The sequence below is a fragment of the Hemitrygon akajei genome, chromosome 16 (assembly GCF_048418815.1).
Source record: "Hemitrygon akajei chromosome 16, sHemAka1.3, whole genome shotgun sequence".
NCBI classification, from domain to species: Eukaryota; Metazoa; Chordata; class Chondrichthyes; order Myliobatiformes; family Dasyatidae; genus Hemitrygon; species Hemitrygon akajei.
The window spans coordinates 34,104,557-34,123,227 of NC_133139.1; the positions used below are offsets into that span (position 1 = coordinate 34,104,557).

The window sequence follows — 18,671 nt, forward strand, 5'->3', positions numbered from 1 at the left end:
GATCACAGCACAAATAAAAATAAAAAGGACTGCGAATGATGGAAATAAGGGATTAAAGCAGAAAATGCTAGAAACCCTCAGCAGGACAGATAGCAAGGAAAATGAGACAGTATTAACTTTTCAGATCAATAGCCCTTTATCAGAATTGAAAAGAGTAAATTAGCTTTAAGTTGCAGAGAAGGTGCTTTGCAAAGTGGTTAGTAAATCCGTTTGCTTTCTACAGTGCAGAAGATACCACATCATGAGCACAGAAAATAATATACTAGATTGGAAGAAGTGCGAGTAAATTGCTACTTCATCTGGAAGGACTACCTTTTGTCTGAGTAATGGGAAGGGAACAGGTAAAAGGTCAGATACTGCACGTCCTCTAGTTGCATGGAAAGTGATTGGTGAAGATGGAAGAGTTGTCAGTGGAATTGTGATGGGAATGACTATTCCTAAAGATTTACAATTTCCATTTGCTTTAATCAACAAAATATCTATGTATATCTATTAAAGCTTGCAATATCTTTCAAAGGCTAATTGCTATCTATTCTCTTGATTATTTTGTATGTTTATCTCATGTAATAATTGAGCAATAAGATGTTAAGAAATATATACAGTTCAACTCTGATCATCCACTATCTAATTTATCAGAAATCCCAACAGTTTGGAATCCCGCTTCTTATACTTTGCTCAGCTCCACAGGGCCTAGTGTTCTTGTGCTCGCTTTAAGTTTACCAAAGTCACTGTAAAATTAATTATAATACTATGTAACATTTTAAAGGAAATAAATAAAAGCAATTTTGTGTATTAATTGGAATAACGTAGTCCAGTACCAAAGTCTGGAGCATGATAATTAAAGGAATTTTACTATAGCTACATCTGGGATAGCATAATGATTGACTGCTTAATTTTTAAGAGATGATTATTGGATTACTACATGCTCAATAGTCTATTCCTGATCACATATTGGTGAAGGTCAAAATTTTCATCTGCATATCAATTATCTACATCTGCCTGATTTCTGTGATATGGGTAACTATGACCCCATGAAAGGGAATAAAACAGCAGGGCTGAAACTGCCTTTTGCAAAACGCTTCTCCCTATAGATGCTGCCTGGCCTGCTGTGTTCCACCAGCATTTTGTGTGTTGTTGTTTGAATTTCCAGCATCTGCAGATTTCCTCGTGTTTGCTCATCAATATTCAAGTTACTTGAACTCACCTTTATTTTCTTCATTTTCAGCCAATGCTTTCACACTGGACATCAGTATGTCATCATAACCCAAAAATTCATCCAAAAGAAACCGACTAAAACCATCACCAAAACAGAGATCTTTTGTTGGATCTGTAAACAAAACAGAATAATGTTAAGTTCTTGTACTACATAAGATGTGCTAACCAGAGATGTGTTTTTAGAACAGCAGAGAAGAGATTTCTAACTTTTACAAAATAAATCCTAGATTATTAACTAAGAATTATTATTGATAAATGGTATGTTCACCCAGAGCACCATTTCAAGTGTCGTAGCAAAAGTGGATGATAATGTTGAAGATGGAGGTAGCTTGTTTATTAAAAGAAGCAACGTGTAGAGAGCATAGAGGGGAAAGGTTGTTGATAGGGCAAAATTGTGGTCAACAGGATGAGTTGCAACGTGATAGGCTAACAAAATCAAAATAAAGTGAATATGATATGCAGGTAGATTGGGAAAAATAGGTTTGTGCCAGATTCCGTGGTGGGGGGGGGGGGGGGGGCTGATTTCTAGAATGCCTACGAGATGGCGTTTTAGTGTAGCTCGTGGTTGAGCCCACTAGGGGATCAGCTATTCTGAATTGGGAGTTGTGCAACAGACCAGAATTGATTGGAGAGCTTAAAGTAAAGGGACTCTTAGGGGCAAGTGATCATAACATTATCGAATTCACCCTGAAATCTGAGGAGAAGCTGAGTCAAATGAATTACAGTGGAGTAAAAGGAATTACAGGAGGATGAGAGAGGAGTTGGTCAGATTTGACTGGAAAAGAACACTGGCAATGATGGCGGAGCAGCAATGGCTGGAATTTCTGGAAACAATTTGTAAGGCACAGGATACATACATCCTAAAGAGGAAGTAGTATTCAAAAGGCTAGATGACACAAGTGTGACTAACAAGAGAAGTCAAAGCCAACATTTATGCCAAAGAGAGTGCATAAATTAGAGCAAAAATTAGTGGGAAGTTAGGGGATTGGGAACTTTTTAAAAACCAACAGAAGGCAACTAAAAAAGTCATTAAAAAACCAAAGATGGAATATGAAAGTAAGCTAGCCAATAGCATTAAAGAGGATACCAAAAGTTTCTTCAAATACATAAAGTGCGAATGAGAGGCGAGAGTGGATATAGGACCACTGGAAAACTATGCTGGAGAGGTAGTAATGGGGGACAGTGAAATGGCAGATGAACTGAATAAGTACTTTGCATCAGTCTTCAGTGTGGAAGATACTAGCAGAATGGTGGAAGTTCCAGGTGACAGGATCATGAAGTGTGTTGTTACCATTTAAGAGAAGGTTCTTGGGAAACTGAAAGGTCTGAAGGTAGTTAAGTCAGCTGGACAGGATGGTGTACACCCCAGGGTTTGAAAAGAGGTGGCTGAAGTGATCTTGAAGGCACTAGTAATGAACTTTCAACAATCACTAGACTCTGGAATGATTCAGGAAGATAGGAGAATTGCAAATGTCACTTCACTCTTCAAGAATGGAGGGAGGCAGAAAAATGGAAAGTATAGGCCAATTAGTCTGACCTCAGTGATTGGGAAGATTATTAAACATGAGATCTCAGGGCACCTGGAGGCATGTGATAAAATAGGCCGTGGTCAGCATGGTTTCCTCAAGGGAAAATCTTGCCTGACAAATTTGTTGGAATTCTTTGAAGAAATAACAAGCAGGATAGACAAAGGAGAATCGGTTGATGTAGTGTTTGTGCTTGGATTTTCAGAAGGTCTTTGACAAGGTGCCACAAATGAGGCTGCTTAACAAGCTATGAGCCCATGGTATTACAGGAAAGATTCTATCATGGATAAAGCAGTGGCTGATTGGCAGGAGGCAAAGAGTGGGAATAAAGGGAGCCTTTTTGAGTTGGCTGCCAGTGACTAGCGATGTTCCACAGGGGTCTATGTTGGGACCAATCCTTTTTACGTTATATGTCAATGCTTTAGATTATGAAATCGATGAATTTGTTGCAAGTTTGCGGACAATATGAAGACAGGTGGAGAGGGAGGTAATCTGAGGAAGCAGAGAGGCTACAGAAGGACTTAGAATTGGAGAATGGGCAAAGAAGTAGCAGATAGAATACAGTGTCAGGGAGGGTATGGTCATGCACTTAGGTAGAAGAAACGAAAGGCTACACTATTTTCTAAATGGAGAGAAAGTACAAAAAACTGAGGACAAAGGATCTTGGGAGTTGTTCTGCAAGATTCCCTAAAGGTTAAGTTGCAAGTTGAATCTGTGGTGAGGAAGGCAAATGCAATGTTAGCATTCACTTCAAGTGGACTAGAATATAAAAGGATGTAAAGCTGAGATTTTATAAAGCACTGGTGAGCCTCACTTGGAATGTTAAGAGCAGCTTTGGGCCCCTTATCTGAGAAAGGATGCACTGAAACTGGAAAGGGTTCAAAGTAGGTCCACGAAAATGATTCCAGGATTAAATGGCTTGCCATATGAACTGCATTTGATGCCTCTGGGCCTGTATTCACTGGAATTCAGAAGAATGAGAGGTGACCTAATTGAAACTTATCGAATGGAAGAGCAATGTCTTGTGGTTCCAAATTAGTTTTGTACTTTTAGATGTAGTTCTTAATTCTCCAAATGCCCATCCAAAAAGGACACTAAGCACACCCCCACCCACTCCTTGGAGACATCAATTTCAAAAATTAAATGCAATGGTTACAAACCCAGAGACAGGAAGAAAACATTTCCATCCCAAAACAGAAATGCATAAGGCCACACACCCATGTTTTTGAAAGTGCCAAAAGTAATAACCAGCACATAGAGCATTTCTGAAATACAGTAGCTATGAAATACACAACTGAACATGAGGAAAAGTCACTGAAAACATTTAAGGTCTTTTTAAAAAGAAAAATATGTTCCTCAGTTGTTTCTAACAGACCTCTCCTCTCTTTTATAGCTTGAATTTCTCGCCTCTTTTACATAACAGAACTTGTTCTATGATACCAATTACTGTTTCCAGAAATGTGGATGTCCAGAACCATTATGATCAAAACATACTGCAGCTTTGGGAACAGAATTGGAAACATTCTGTACAGCCATCATCATAACCTATGGAAGAGTCATTTCACACATATTTTTATGAGATAGGTTGGCACCTCTTACCTAATGTAACTACCATAACTGGGATGTTTAGGCGCTGCCTGGTGCTCTGAGATAGACGGAGGAATCCATATTCCAATGAGTATTCAACTATGTACTCCTCTTGTGGCCAAACTGTAATATTGAAAAACATTGAACATCAAGCATTTCTCTGAAATGACAAAACATATAATTTATCAAGACTTTTTAAACAGAGAGTTAAGAACAACACAAAAAACCACAACTGGAAATTGCAGAGTCACTATTTCAAAATAGTTAAAATAGTATAATTTCATAATAAATACAGTTTTTAAAAATTGCTTAGAAGATGAAATAGGTCTTTTCCTTTAAATGTAATCTCCAATTTTTTTTTGGGTTTCACTTATCCTCAAAATCTTCCTCTCATGCTTGTTCACTTTACTCCATTAACCTTTCATTCTTTTAATCCTCAACAACTTACCTAGTTTCCCTTTCAAATATATTTGTGCTATTTTGTACACTCTATTTGGAAACACATACATGTATTCCAATATAAATAATTAGAATATCTGTAGAATGATTCAAGTCTTTGATAAAATAAAGTGTAGTAAGCTATTTTGATGGACAGAAAGAAACAAGAGGCCAAATTTAAGGCAAGTGGAGAAACAACTGAAATGTGGATACACTTTTGTGCAAAAAGTAATGATGTGGTGTCCATTACCTGGGAAGGGTAATGGAGGTTATTCAGTAGGAAACCAGACATATACTTGGAGGGGGATTTTTCTAAAAGTATGAGGAAAGAATGGGAGTGTAAGCTAATTAGACGGTTCTTTCCATTACTTATTTTGTGTAAAGCAAAATTATTAGGTATAGCAAATACAACCGAACTGTTAAAACTTAAAGAAGGTACCTTTACTTTTTCCTTAATCAACTGTCTAATGTTTTCAGTATTAGATTATGCAGAACAGATTTAATTTCATTGATACTACTAATTAGAAAAGTATTCATTACTTCTGGCATTACATTACACATTGTTCATTTTTTAATGGAGATTTTGTGTGTTCAACATTCTCAAACTGCAGGGCTTTTCACTACAAGATACTGTGTTGAATCCCAAGCCAAGTTTATCATAAACTATTATTAGTAAATATTTTCCTCTGTCAGTCTCAACCATCCTAAAATCTGTCCCTACAACTTGTACCAGATGAATGGCATTGTCACATATTAAAGCAACAAAATAAACATATTCTGCTCCCCTCAGTATCACTAGTGCTGATGCCACTACAAATTTGCATATTAGAAACAGAGAAACCAGGCAATGCCCACTTAAGTATGCCAAAGTAAATATACCATAAAAATTCAGACTCTTTTGTCACAACCTGTATTTAGAATAAAAGAAAACTCAGAACTTTTACTAAATTATTCACTCATAAAAGTGGATCATTTCTTCTTAATTATGCCATTGAGAAAGTATTCCATGTTTTCACAGTAAATAACAAGATGTTTATGAGTACAAAATGCAATTACTCATGGAATTTCATCAACTGCTTGAGAAATAACTCCTGCTAACGAGCTTGCTTGTCATGAATTTGGTTAGTATCCTTTCAAATGATAACTTTAATGGTTAATGGGTAGAGGCATTTTAATTTCTTTACTGAGTTATTTGCTTAAAGCTCTACTGCTATTATGCACATTAAAAATGATCATGACCAGAAATGAACTTTCACTCAGTTCCCAACAAATATTCCAACTGATATTGTAGCTTGGATGCTATTTTTTTCATCAATTATTTTTTCACAAGTCTGTTCAGAGCCTATTTTCTGACAGATTATACTGTGGGGGGGGGGGGGAGGGAAACAAACTCATTTTCAGAAGAGGCTTTGAAAGCCTGAAAATTATTTTTTTTTGTCTTTGTGTTTTTTTTTGGATCTGGGCTTCACTGGTAAGCCTGCATCCATTTTTCATCCCTAGTTATTCCCAAGGTAGTACGATACCTTGAATTGCATGAGCAGATGTGCTACGCATTCTGGATAAAGACCGTTCTCAATACTATTAGGAAAGGAATTCCAGCATTTAGACTTATTGAACAAGAAAAAGAGGCAACACATTTTCAGGGTGGGTTGCGAATTGGAGGTGATTCTGCAGTTGATGATTTCCTAATGCATCTTTTACTCTTGTCCTTCTTGGTAGTAGAGGTCATGTTTTTGGGAAACGAGTAACTACAGTGCAATTTGTATATCGTGCCCACTGTAACCAAGTATGCTGGTTTCACATTGACAAGCAATTAATGAACTCTGAACTAGCATTTTTTTTTAAAGCAACAACATTTTCCATAGCATTTTTTAAATAGTTTGTTCACATACCAATGTGAGGCAGTTTTCTTCTTAGCTCAAAGAACAAAACATTATTAGGGGTTACAATACCAAAGTGAAAGCTTTGCTAACAATAAGATCTATCTCTGATCTCATGCAGTGGGGGCTCTTTGCAAGAGAAAAATTCAAATAAATCTGAAAGCAGGTTGGAAAGGGAATAAAACAGCTATGCTTTGAATCACTAAAATTTTACCTGCTCTTGTCAGCATCTCAAACTCAGAGACTGTTTCCTGGAGAGGCTGCATGCCTTTACTAGGTGCCTCTGTGAATGAAAGCCCCTGGCTATCATTTTGTACCACCTGTGTCACGACGTCGGCTTTATTTCCAAGTGAAGGCTTTAAAAACACTTTAGGCTCTATGTCCAGCTCAAACTGTGAAAAGGAGTAGAGAAGGCAAAAGAAAGTCACCATAAATTTGCTACAAAAAATAATAGAGACGTGCATAAATTGCATTGCAGGTTAGTAGTACCTGAAAAAGAAAACTCGGTTAAGAATTTGGAGGGATAAGGGAAGATTTGGAAATCATCAATTCTGACCCACAAGAAAACTACTTTGGGGAATAGGAGATTATCGTTATTTATTGATGACACTGTTTTCAGGTGTCAGCACCATTCTAGTTTGCAAAACATTGAATGGAATTGCATTTATTATGGTTTTGTGAGTATATTTGAGATTGTGCAAGTATGTTTTTAATTTAGTCCTCCTATACTACAGCTAGAATTTATCCAATTACGTACATCCATCCCCAAACCTCAGCCACAATAAGCCAAACAATCCACAGAAGCCCCTTTCCTGAAGCTCTGCACTCTTAGGGAAGAGTAAATTGAGCCAGAGTTAGACTCGAGAGAGAGAGAGAGAGAGAGAGAGAGAGAGAGATAGGCTGCGTGAAAGATTGTTGGATCGGTGGCTCCCCACCGACATTGCAGAGATCAGCTTGTTTAGTGGATGCTAAGTATTATTTTGATTTCTATATTGCTACTAGTGTAGACATTTGCTTTTCTTTATGTATTGCATTTGTGCTAGTTCTAATAAAGTGTTTACTGGTGGTTTATCACATGTGAAGTGTCTCTTTTGCATGCAGATGTATATGCAAATACCCAGAGCTCATAAGAACATACAAAAAATTAAAGTAATTTTCCTTACAGGCCATTAACCAGACCTCCCACTTCTCTCAGAAGTTCCAGGAGTCTCCTGCATATTGATAGTGGCTCCCTGATGCCCACAAATTATATACAATATCCCGGAAATCGATTTTTGAGAGGGAGAGGAGGAGGAGGAGGAGGGGGACGGGAGTGGGAGGGGGAGCATCCTGATTGGTCTCTCTTCATGCTAAGTAGACCTATCAGTTTTCTCTGTGGGCGGGCTTAACAGTCAACCTCTCTCTCTTGTCCATCAGTTCAGCTTAGTGTCCTGCTGCGCCATGGCAGAGTGTTCCAAAAAAAAAGAAAATATAAAACGTACTTCACCCCAGACTACACTAAAGTGTACTCTTGCCTAATAGGGGTCAAAAATAATGACAGTGTTGCTCGCTACACTGTTTGCAACAGTGACTTTCTATTGCCCATGGTGGGTTAAATGACTGTAAAAGACATGTTGAGGTGTCATTCGTTCATTAGCATAACTAACATTATGTAAACTAGCTGGCTAGCTGTTAAGGAGCTACTCTACTGATGTTCTACGTGATGAGGCCAAACTCCCTATAGACTTTCTTGAAGTTGTAATAGAATAAAAATCAACTCCAAGATAATGTAAGTACATATTTTAATGTCACATTTTCTGCATATACCCAACTTGGTTTACAGATTAGACAAAATCACTAAACAAAGTATTACATACACCCTTGGAGGTTGACCGAGGGGGGGATATCGGGCTGGGGGGGCGCGGGTGCTACCTCCCTGAAATGAGTTTTTGCAGGGTGGGATGTCTAATTAACTAACTTTGCATCCATGCTCCTGCATGTGTTCCTCCTCATATGTAATGATTTTTTTATTCTAAGTTTTTTAGAGACTCAGAATGTAAAGTTCAAAAATGCTATATTACTTCTACATTCTCATTATGCTAATTTAATTATAACAAAAACTTAAATATTCTGCCAAATACTGCCAGGTCTCTTAATTTTTTTGAGTATTTTAATAACCCAAACATAAACGCCTGATTAAATTTGCTAAAAATATAATAATTTCCCTATGATTAACCATACATAGTGAAGTTATAGACTGTAGGGAAGGAGATGGGCAGAGTGTCAAATGAAATTTAAACCCAAGGTAATAAACTTTGGAGTCGTAATAAAGAGTACTGTATTAATTAAGGGCAATGATATCACAATTAGTACCTGTTGAGAGTTACTTAATTGGAACCAGTATAGAATAATGGGCTGAATGGCTTCCTCTAGCACTATAACAATTGTATGATCCTACTAAATAAAAACATGCAAAATAAAGAGAATCTACATTCAGATTGTGCAGAAGTATATCCAATTACATAGCACTTCTATTTGAAGTATGTCTTGCCTGTTACTTGTGTTTAGTCCATTCATGAAAGTTGTTCACCTTGTCTTTGTCCTTTCTTAAAATCCTTGAGGCATATTTTAGTATTGAGACCTAAATTGTTTAAATTTAAAGCAAAGTACATTCCTCCATGTACTTGATCACTATTAAAAAATGTGGGGAAGTTAGTATTTCTAAAACATTTAAGATTTTACAACAGAAGTTTGCACAATGGAAATATGGAGGCTGTTTACTGAGTACTTGCTTCGGACCTTTACAGGTTTGGCCCACTGAGGTAGAGAAAGGATGGTAGGGTGATGGAACCATGGTTGATATGAGATGTGGAACATCTAGTCAAGAGGAAGAAAGAAGCTTACTTAAGGTTAGGAAGCAGACAGGGCTCTAGGGTTACAAGGTAGCCAGAAACAAACTTAAGAATGTACATTGCAGAGCTAGGAGGAATGAGAAGGCTTTGTGAGTACAATTAAGGAAAACCTCAAGGCAATCTACACGTATGTGAAGACCAGGAGGTTGACCAGTGTGAGGATAGGGCCAATTAGGAGAGAAAAGGAAACATCTGCCCAGAATGCAAGGAGGTAGAGGTCTTTAACGAATACTTTACTTCGGTCTTCACCAGTGAGAAGTACCCTGATGTTTCTGAGGACTGTGTAAAACAATCTGGTATGCTAGAACATGTCAAAGAAGATGTGCTAGAACTTTTGAAAAACATTAGGATAGGCAAATCCTTGGGGCCAGATGGGATATATCCCAGGGTACTACAAGAAGCGAGGGTAGAGATTGCTACACATTTGGCAGTGATCTTTGCATCTTTACTGGCCACAGAAATAGTATCAAATAGTATCACAGAAGGTAGCAAATGTTATTTCCTTTTTCAATGAAGTGAGCACAGATAACCCTGGGAATTATAGGCCAGTGAGTATTACTTCAGTGCTAGGCAAATTATTGGAGAAGTTTCTTAGAAACAGGATTCACGAACATTTAGAGAAGCATAATCTGATGAAGGAGCTTGACTGAATTCTTTGAGGATGTGACAAAACACATTGATAAAGGTAAAGCACTGGTTGTGATGCTTACAGTATGGACTTTATGAAGGTGCTTGATAAGGTTCCTCATGGAAGGCTCTTTCAGAGAGTCAGGAGGTATGGGATCCAGGAAAATTTGATTGTATGCCCCATAGAAGGCAGGTGGTGGTTGTAGATGGAGTGTATTCTGCCTGTAGTTCCATGACCAGTGATATTCCACAAGGATTTATTCTGGGGAACATGCTCTTAGTGATTTTTATAAATGATTTGAATGAAGAATTGGAAGGGTGGGTTAGTAAGTTTGCAGATGACACAAAGGTTGGTGGTTTTGTGGATAGTGCAGAAAGTTGTCGATGGTTACAAGGGGACATTGATAGGATGCAGAGTTGGGCTAATAAGTGGCAGACGGAGTTCAATCTGGAAACGTGTGAACAGATTCACTTTAAAAAGTAAAATTGGAAAGGCAGAATACAGGGTAATGGCAGTGTGGAGAAAGAGGAATCTTGGGGTCCACATTCATAGATCCCTCAAAGTTGCCACATAACTTGATAGGGTTGTGAGAAAGACGTATAGTGTGCTGGCCTTCATTAGTCAAGGGATTGAGTTCAAAAGCCATGAAGTAGTGTTGCAGCTCAATAAAACCCTGGTTACACCACTCTTAGAATGTTGTGTTTGTGTTCAATTCAGGTCACCTTATTTCAGAAAGATGTGGAAGCTTTAGAGAGCATGTCTTATGGGGATGGGTTGAGTGAGATAGGTTTTTCTCTTTAGAGCATAGGAGGATTACAGGTGACCCAAAAGAGGTGTACGAGATGATGACAGACATTTTCCCAAGCCAGAAATGGCTAAAACAAGCGGGCATAATTTTAAGGTCATTTGAAGAAGAGTAGAGGGGAGTATCAGAGGCAAGTTCCTTTTAAAAAAAACAGAGTAGTGGGTACATGCTGCCAGGGTTGGTGGTAGAGGCAAATACATAATGGACATTTAAGAGACTCTTACATAGGCACATGGACGATAGAAAACTGGCTTGCTTTGTGGAAAGGAAGGGTTAGATTGATGATAAGAGTCAGTTTAAAGTTCAGCACAACGCCATGGGCCAAAGGGCCTGTACTGTTCAGTGATGTTCTATCCTCTAAGCTTGCATATCAGTCTTGGCAGCAAAATTTGAATTAAAGATTAGAGTTTTAACTTTTTAACCAATCAGGGACTGATGTTTTAACTGAAGCAAAAAATTCACTTTGCATTTGATAAGACTGCAAACAAAACAGATTCTTCTTGGCATAGACCCCATCTTAGATCACATGTCATCTTGTTCGGGTATCTCAATTCAGTACACTAAATAGAAAAAGATTTTCTATACATAAGTTCAAGCCCTTTATCAAGCTGAAGCTACACCAATGTCTGGTTTTGGTTCCTGTCCCAGGACCAATGTTATCCTTTGAAAACAGCTTCATTTCTTCAGTCCTGGGCCAAAGTGGCATAAAACCTCTCGGTTTCTTCCCCTTCCACACTGCCTGCTTTTATGAGCAATTATAGGAGAAAAAAGAATGCTTTGCTCCAGCACTGAATAATTAAGAGTCAACTGAATTTAATGCCATGATTACCAAGTGTTGGAGTGAGAATTGGGAATTGAAAAGTAGACACCTAAGCAATAAAAGAAGACTTTGCATGTACAGGTATAATCATTATGGAAACCAAGGGTTAATGCATTTGTCTAAAGATATTTTAATAATCAAAGGAAGAAAGCATCTCAAGCTGAATTTAAAAGAAACAATTCACTGTCAAGTATTGTTTTTAAAAGCTATGGATAGAGTGATAGCGTACAGTTGTCTTTTTGCATTGAGAACCTGTTCTGTTTCTAGTAAAGAATACTTAATAGTGACTGCAGCAAAGACAAAATCCCACATTACCTTTGCAAAGCATCCGGACGAACATCTGATGTGCTTTTACTTATAAACTCACAAAACAAAAATCTGGTAAATTGGGAATAACCTGAATAACTCTTTTGCAACCAGTAAGGACATGAAGTGTAAATATCAATGATTCAAACTGTCAATGTTGACCACTCTCATTTATCCCATGTCTTTCTAACTGGTTCATAATAAGACTCTGTGGATTTAAAAGAAATGTATTTAAAGATAAGGAACAGGATTGGATGTTCCAAAGAAATGAAGAAAATTTTAAAGCTAGACAAAAAGGCAATAAATGCAAATATTAATGGAGTTGAAAGTTAGAAAAATGGAGGAAAGCAAAAGTGGCTAAGGTGTTACAAGTACTTCAGTAGTTTGGATTTTAGCCTTCAACTTATCTGTACAGTTCTTGAGTTGAAAATTTCTTAAATGAATTGCTCATGTAAATAATTGAAATTTCCCATGTATGACAATTACCACATTTCAAAAACAGTTTTTTTTCCAGAATGCTTTTAGTATGAACATAAACAAGTAATTTATAGTAATTTTGTGTCTTTGCATTACACTGCTGCTGCAAAACAACACACATTATATAAGATAGTGATAATAAACTTGATTCTTATCTGTAGAAGCATATTCAGAGGTTTGTTTGCAATTAACCACACAAACATGACATGAAAAACCAGAGTTTTGGGAACAAACTGAAATGTGATGATCTGGGGTAAGATGGAAATTTTTGGGGGCAGCTTTTTGCTAAATTCCTGAGTCAAATTCATAGAATCATACAGTATAAAAAAGTCCTACCAGAATTTGACCACCCAAAGTGCATTACTTCACGCATGTTGGGATTACGTTCCTTCTGCCACTGATCCACTCATCTTTCCAGCTTATCAATATTCTGTGTATCCTCAAACTTTCTTCACTATCTGTGACTGCACTAATTTTCATATCATTTGCAAACTTACCAATCAGATCATCTATGTTCTCATCCAAGTTATTTTTGTATATATTGCAAACAACAAGGTTCCTGGCACTGATCCCTGTGGCGCACCACCTGTTACACAATTCCAGTTAGAAAAGCACGACAGTCTGCCTTCCATTACCAGGACAAATTGATAAACTCAGATGTACATTAATTACAGATGTAGGCTAGAAAATTAAGTTATACATTCCTGAAAACTGCGCTTGCATGTTTAAAAATTATACCTCAGAGCTATTTACATCCTTTCTACTCACAATTTCAGCTTCGTCTGTATCATCAGTAAGCTTAGAATTATGATATTTCATTCCCACATTAATGGAGATTATGAATAGTCAGGACCCCGCAGAACCCCCTATCAACTCAATAAGTATCTATTTAATCCCTTTATTTTTGTTTGATAACCTGTTCCAGCTACTCTGATTTTGTTGTCCAAACTCCTGCATGGAACCTTATCAAAACACCAGTGACAATCCAAATTCAGCTCATCTATCGGTTACCTATTCTACTTCCTCAAAATAGATTAGTCATGATTTTCCTTTCATAAATTCAAGCTGGCTCTGTTCAATCTTGTCCTGCTGTTATGTCCTTTATATGAATTTTATTCTTTTTCCTACTATTGATGTTAGGCTAATAGGTCAGCGATGTCCCATTTTCTTGCTCTGTAAACGTGCTTAGGATAGCAAAATTATGTTTGTTAGACAACCAGCCATGAATTGTCAAACGGTGGAATAGTACCAAAGGGCTGTACAGTCTACCGCTCCTATTTCTTTTATTTTTATGGCAAAGACAGTGGTCCAGCAGAGAGAAAAATGAATAAAGCTTTATTATACAAAAGGTATCAAGATAATATTCTTCAGAAACCACTGCAACAAATGCACTAAACAAGGCTAGCAATTATACCAGTGATTCAAATATTGACAATAAAATGCTGATTCAACATTAGAATAGATAACAAGATTATCTCATAAACCTTGTCTATTCCTCATCCAATGGTAAAACAAAAATTAATCATTTTAATGGCATTTCAGTTATAATGAAAAACACTTTTGTGCAATTGTACTGTCCTTCCTTATAAGCTACACTGAACAGCTTAATAGAAGTTTCTGATTAGGATATTTTACAGGCTGCAAAATATGGTTGTATTTAATAGGCCGCTTTTGGCTAATTTTGTCTCCATCTGCATACTTCAGCAGTTTTAGCATGTATTCCAGGCAATAGGAAATTTCTGAACTAACGCTCATTTATATAATTAGACATTTATTCAAAGATTGAGAATGTTGCAGTGAGGTGAAGCTCCCCTCTTTCTAGAATCCAACTGAACATTAATTAAGTAACATTAATGATGGATGGGTTTCCAAGTTTCTCCCATTGCTGCTCTCCAATGAGACTACTGCATAGAAAGGGACACAGAGAACCTCCAGCTCCAGAAAATTCAAGCAAAGAAATAATAGATGAACAAATGAATTTTATTTAGATAAATGGGGCCTAAGTTGCCCAGCCTCCTTTATTTTCTTCCATGGTCTACTGTCCTCTACTATCAGATTCCTTCATCTTTAGCCCTTTACTTCTTCCACCTATCACCTCCCTTCCTACTTCATTCCCCATTCCCCCTCACCTGGTTTCACTTATTACCTACCAGCTTGTACTCCATCCCTTCCCTTGTCCCACTTTTTTTATTCTAGCTTCTTCCTCCTTCCTTTTCAATCCTGAAGGGTCACAACCTGAAACCCTGACTGTTTATTCCCCTCTATAAATGGTGCCTGACCTGCTGAGATCCTCCAGCAGTTTCTGTATGTTACTCATAATTTCTAGCATCTGCAGAATCTCTTCTATTTACAATGGCATATATAATTCGCAACTCTAGCCCAGCACTCTTTCTTTATACCTTTTACTGTACACTTTCCTCCTCAATTAAAACCTTGAGATGTTAATTGCGTAGGAGTGTTAGCACAGTCCAGCTATGCTGAAAAGATTTTTTTAAGGCTCTCTCCACTTTTTGACTCAAAAATCTTCCCCAAAATGCTAATTATGTATTTGCCCATGAGCATTTCAAATAACATTCTGATAACAGAACTTTAAATTACATTTTCGTGCAAACAAAATCTACCAAAATATTTCTCATATTTTATATTTGAATTGCAATGTTCTGAACAATGATCACACACCTGTATAGAGCTGTTGTCAAACATTTCTACGGTCAGTTCTTCTTCATCTTCTGCTGGCTCTTTCACCATGCCAGCAAAATTATCAGATTCGTAGAACTGAAGGAAAATGGGAGCACGGGTAGAATTACGTTGGATTTCTACACGGAGGATTCCATCCCGTGGCCACTTCTCACGGATGTGCTCCAAGCAATTGATTGGAGAACGAGAAAAGGCAATGTGAATGTAAGCCAAAATAAAAAGTACAAAGAGAGCCTGGAAAAGAAAGAGAAAGAAAATTAATATTTCCTTAAAAATTACATAATGAAAGGAATTTTGTAGAATTTATTTAAATCTTACATCTAACCCACACCACGAGGGAGTAAAAATCTTTGCGTTACGACTCCGTCGCAATGCATAGACATGTGAATTTAAATTTATTTTGGGGGGGGTGGGTGTGGGTGTGTATATATACACACAAATATTAACATATTTTGCATATAATGTATATGTAAAACTAACTTATCCACATTACAATGTAACCACAACTGAGAATATGAATTTTTCTTTTGTATTGCCCTTTATCCAACTCCAGACCAGTCAATGTGGTTGACTCCTAAATACTTTATGAAAACAATATTCAGGGAAGTCCTACGAAGCTGGCCTTGCAAATGATGCCCAGGTCCCAAAATAAGAATAAAACAAAATAATGTCCTTAAATTAGAATACAGAATTGGATTTCCTGCATAATATTTATTTAGAACAGGCCCTTCCAGCCCAACAAACCACGCCACCTAGCAACCCGCCTATTATCACTAGCCTAATCACAGGACAATATACAATGACCAATTAACCTACTAACAGTCTTTGGACTGTGAGAGGAAACTGGAGCACTGGAGGAAACCCATGTGTATGAACATACAAGCTCTCTTACAGAGGGTACTGGAATTGAACTCCAATGCTCGAGTTGTAATGGTGTCATTCTAAATGCTATGTTAACCACAGAGCTCCATCATGGAATACAAGTAACAATGTGTCTCTTACTAAAGTTATAGATATCAAATCTTTTTAGACACGTAACACAACAGCACAAAACAGGCCCTTCAACCCATCTACTCTATGCTGAACCTTTAGCACAGAACGCTACTATAGTCCCATTTGTAGTGAATATTTCAGTAATATTTGAATAATATTGTAAATATATTGTTTGATTAAGTATTCTATGGTGTTTACATAGTGCATTGCAGGTTATATGTAAAAGTATGTGAATGGCATACATCATCACACCATTACATCATAAGTGTACATCTCGCTAAAAGTAAAAACGAAACTAAGACACATTATGCCCAGCTCTGTGTTTTTGTTTTCAATTAGTTTTGTGTTGGAGTTACAAAACATTATAGTTAGTTACAGTTAAAGTCTGTCCCAGCATTACAGGCTCATCAGGCTGGTGCTTATGCCGGTTTCCGTGGCGTGAAGTGACTGAGTGTACGAGACTCCTCCCACCCCCCCGATAGGAAATGCCGGTACCCATTTTCAGCTGGGTGGACTGGAGCAGTGCCTTGTTCAAGGACACAACATGCTGTCTCTGCTGGGGCTCAAACTCACGAACTTCAGATCACTAGTCCAGTGCCTTAACCACTTGGTCACACGCCATAGAAAACATAACCATGGCAATGAGTAAGTTTTAAAATGAACTAGAGATGACTACCTACCTGTGGAAGCACAACAAGACATTCGAGTAAAAAAAAGTGTAGTGAAACTTGAGAGTTTAAATGAAAAGGCAAAAAAAAGAATTCATGGGTTCATAATCAGTGAGTATTATAAGACAATACAGGCAGTCCCCAAGTTACGAACATCTGACTTACAAACAACTCGTACTTATGAATGGCCTGCCACAAAGCCTATTATATTGAAAATTCCAAACAATGGTTCGTAGCAACGAATGCATGCACAACGTTGTGATGTTAAATCCAATGCAAATGCTGGTGATGCATCAAAGAAAAGGAAAACAATCACGGTTGAAAATAAGGTGGAAATAATAAAGCGATCGGAAAGAGGTGAGACGCCATCAGTCATTGGAAAAGCGTTAGGTTACAGTCAGTCAACGATCGAAACAATTTTAAAGGATCAAGTGAGAATAATAGAGTATGTGAAAGGCCCTGCCCCGATGAAAGCTACAATTATTACTAAGCAACGCAGTGGTTTGATTATTGAAATGGGAAGGCTATTGATAACTTGGTTAGATGATCAAAATCAGCGTAATATTCCTATTGGCCTTACTTTACTGCAAAAGGCTCAAAGCCTTTTCAATGATTTAAAAGCTGCACGTACATACAGCAAGTGAAGGTGCTTGTGATGAAGAATTTGTTGCGAGTAGGGGTTGGTTCAATCGTTTCAAAGTGAGGGCAAATTTGCATAATATTAAAGTGCAAGGTGAAGCAGTGAGTGCCGATGTAAGTGCTGCGAGTGATTTTCCTGAAGTGTTTAAAAAAATTTATTGAGGAGGGAGGTTATTTGCCAGAACAAATATTTAATGTAGACGAGACTGGCTTACGCCTGAAAGGACCTACATTTCAAAAGAGGAAAAAAGTGCACCAGGGCATAAGGCATCGAAGGATAGGCTAATGTTATTGCTTGGGGGTAACGCATCCGGGGATTTCAAGCTCAAGCCTTTACTTGTGTATCGCTCCCTAAATCCGAGGGCACTTCGCCATATCATTAAAGCATCTCTTCCTGTTATTTGGAAGGCAAATTCAAAGGCTTGGGTTACAAGTGCCATCTTTGAAGATTGGTTCTTGAACCATTTTGTTCCTGCTGTTGAACGTTATTGCTTGGCCAAGAAAATTCCTTTCAAGATTCTCCTTGTGCTTGACAACGCACCTGGACATCCAAGCACATTAGATGATCTTCACCCCAATGTAAAAGTCATATTTTTACCCCCCCCCCCCCCCAAACAGCACATCGCTACTTCAGCCAATGGATCAGTGAGTCATAGCCTCCTTTAAGGCCTATTATTTATGGCGGACCTTCTCACAAGCAGACAGGGCTACCCAAGATGATCTGATGAGCTTAAGGGAGTTCTGGAGGGATTATAACATCTATGATGCCATCAAAAATATTGCTGATTCTTGGGATGAAGTGAAGCAGTGAAATATGAAAGGAGTGTGGTTTAAATTATGCCCTCAGTTTGCGCATGCTTCTCAGGGATTTTCAGCTGACGACATCGCTGAAGCTAGGCAAGCTGTGGGTGATATTGGTAACGAACTGCAGTTAGACATCAGTGAAAATGATGTTGCAGAGTTACTCGACTCCCATGCCGAAGAATTGACGAATGAAGAATTTATGGAACTGGAGCAGCAGATGATAGCGTTTGAGGAAAAAGAAGAAGACTGTGACCTAGGAACTCCAGAACCGAAAAAGTTAGCTGAAGCCTTTTGTCT

The 18,671-nt window shown here is 37.8% G+C and overlaps 1 protein-coding gene across 2 annotated transcripts in view; it reads right to left on the reverse strand.

The window, feature by feature from the left end:
- tmem259 (transmembrane protein 259) overlaps positions 1-18,671 on the reverse strand; it is a 65,789-nt gene that overhangs the window by 15,597 nt on the left and 31,521 nt on the right. For both annotated transcript variants that reach the window (XM_073068671.1, XM_073068669.1), the window contains exons 2-5: positions 15,253-15,504; positions 6,861-7,038; positions 4,341-4,451; positions 1,205-1,327 (exon numbers count right to left, since the gene is read on the reverse strand). In XM_073068671.1, coding sequence (XP_072924772.1) covers positions 1,205-1,327; positions 4,341-4,451; positions 6,861-7,038; positions 15,253-15,504 — 664 coding nt within the window. The remainder of the gene's footprint in view (positions 1-1,204; positions 1,328-4,340; positions 4,452-6,860; positions 7,039-15,252; positions 15,505-18,671) is intronic.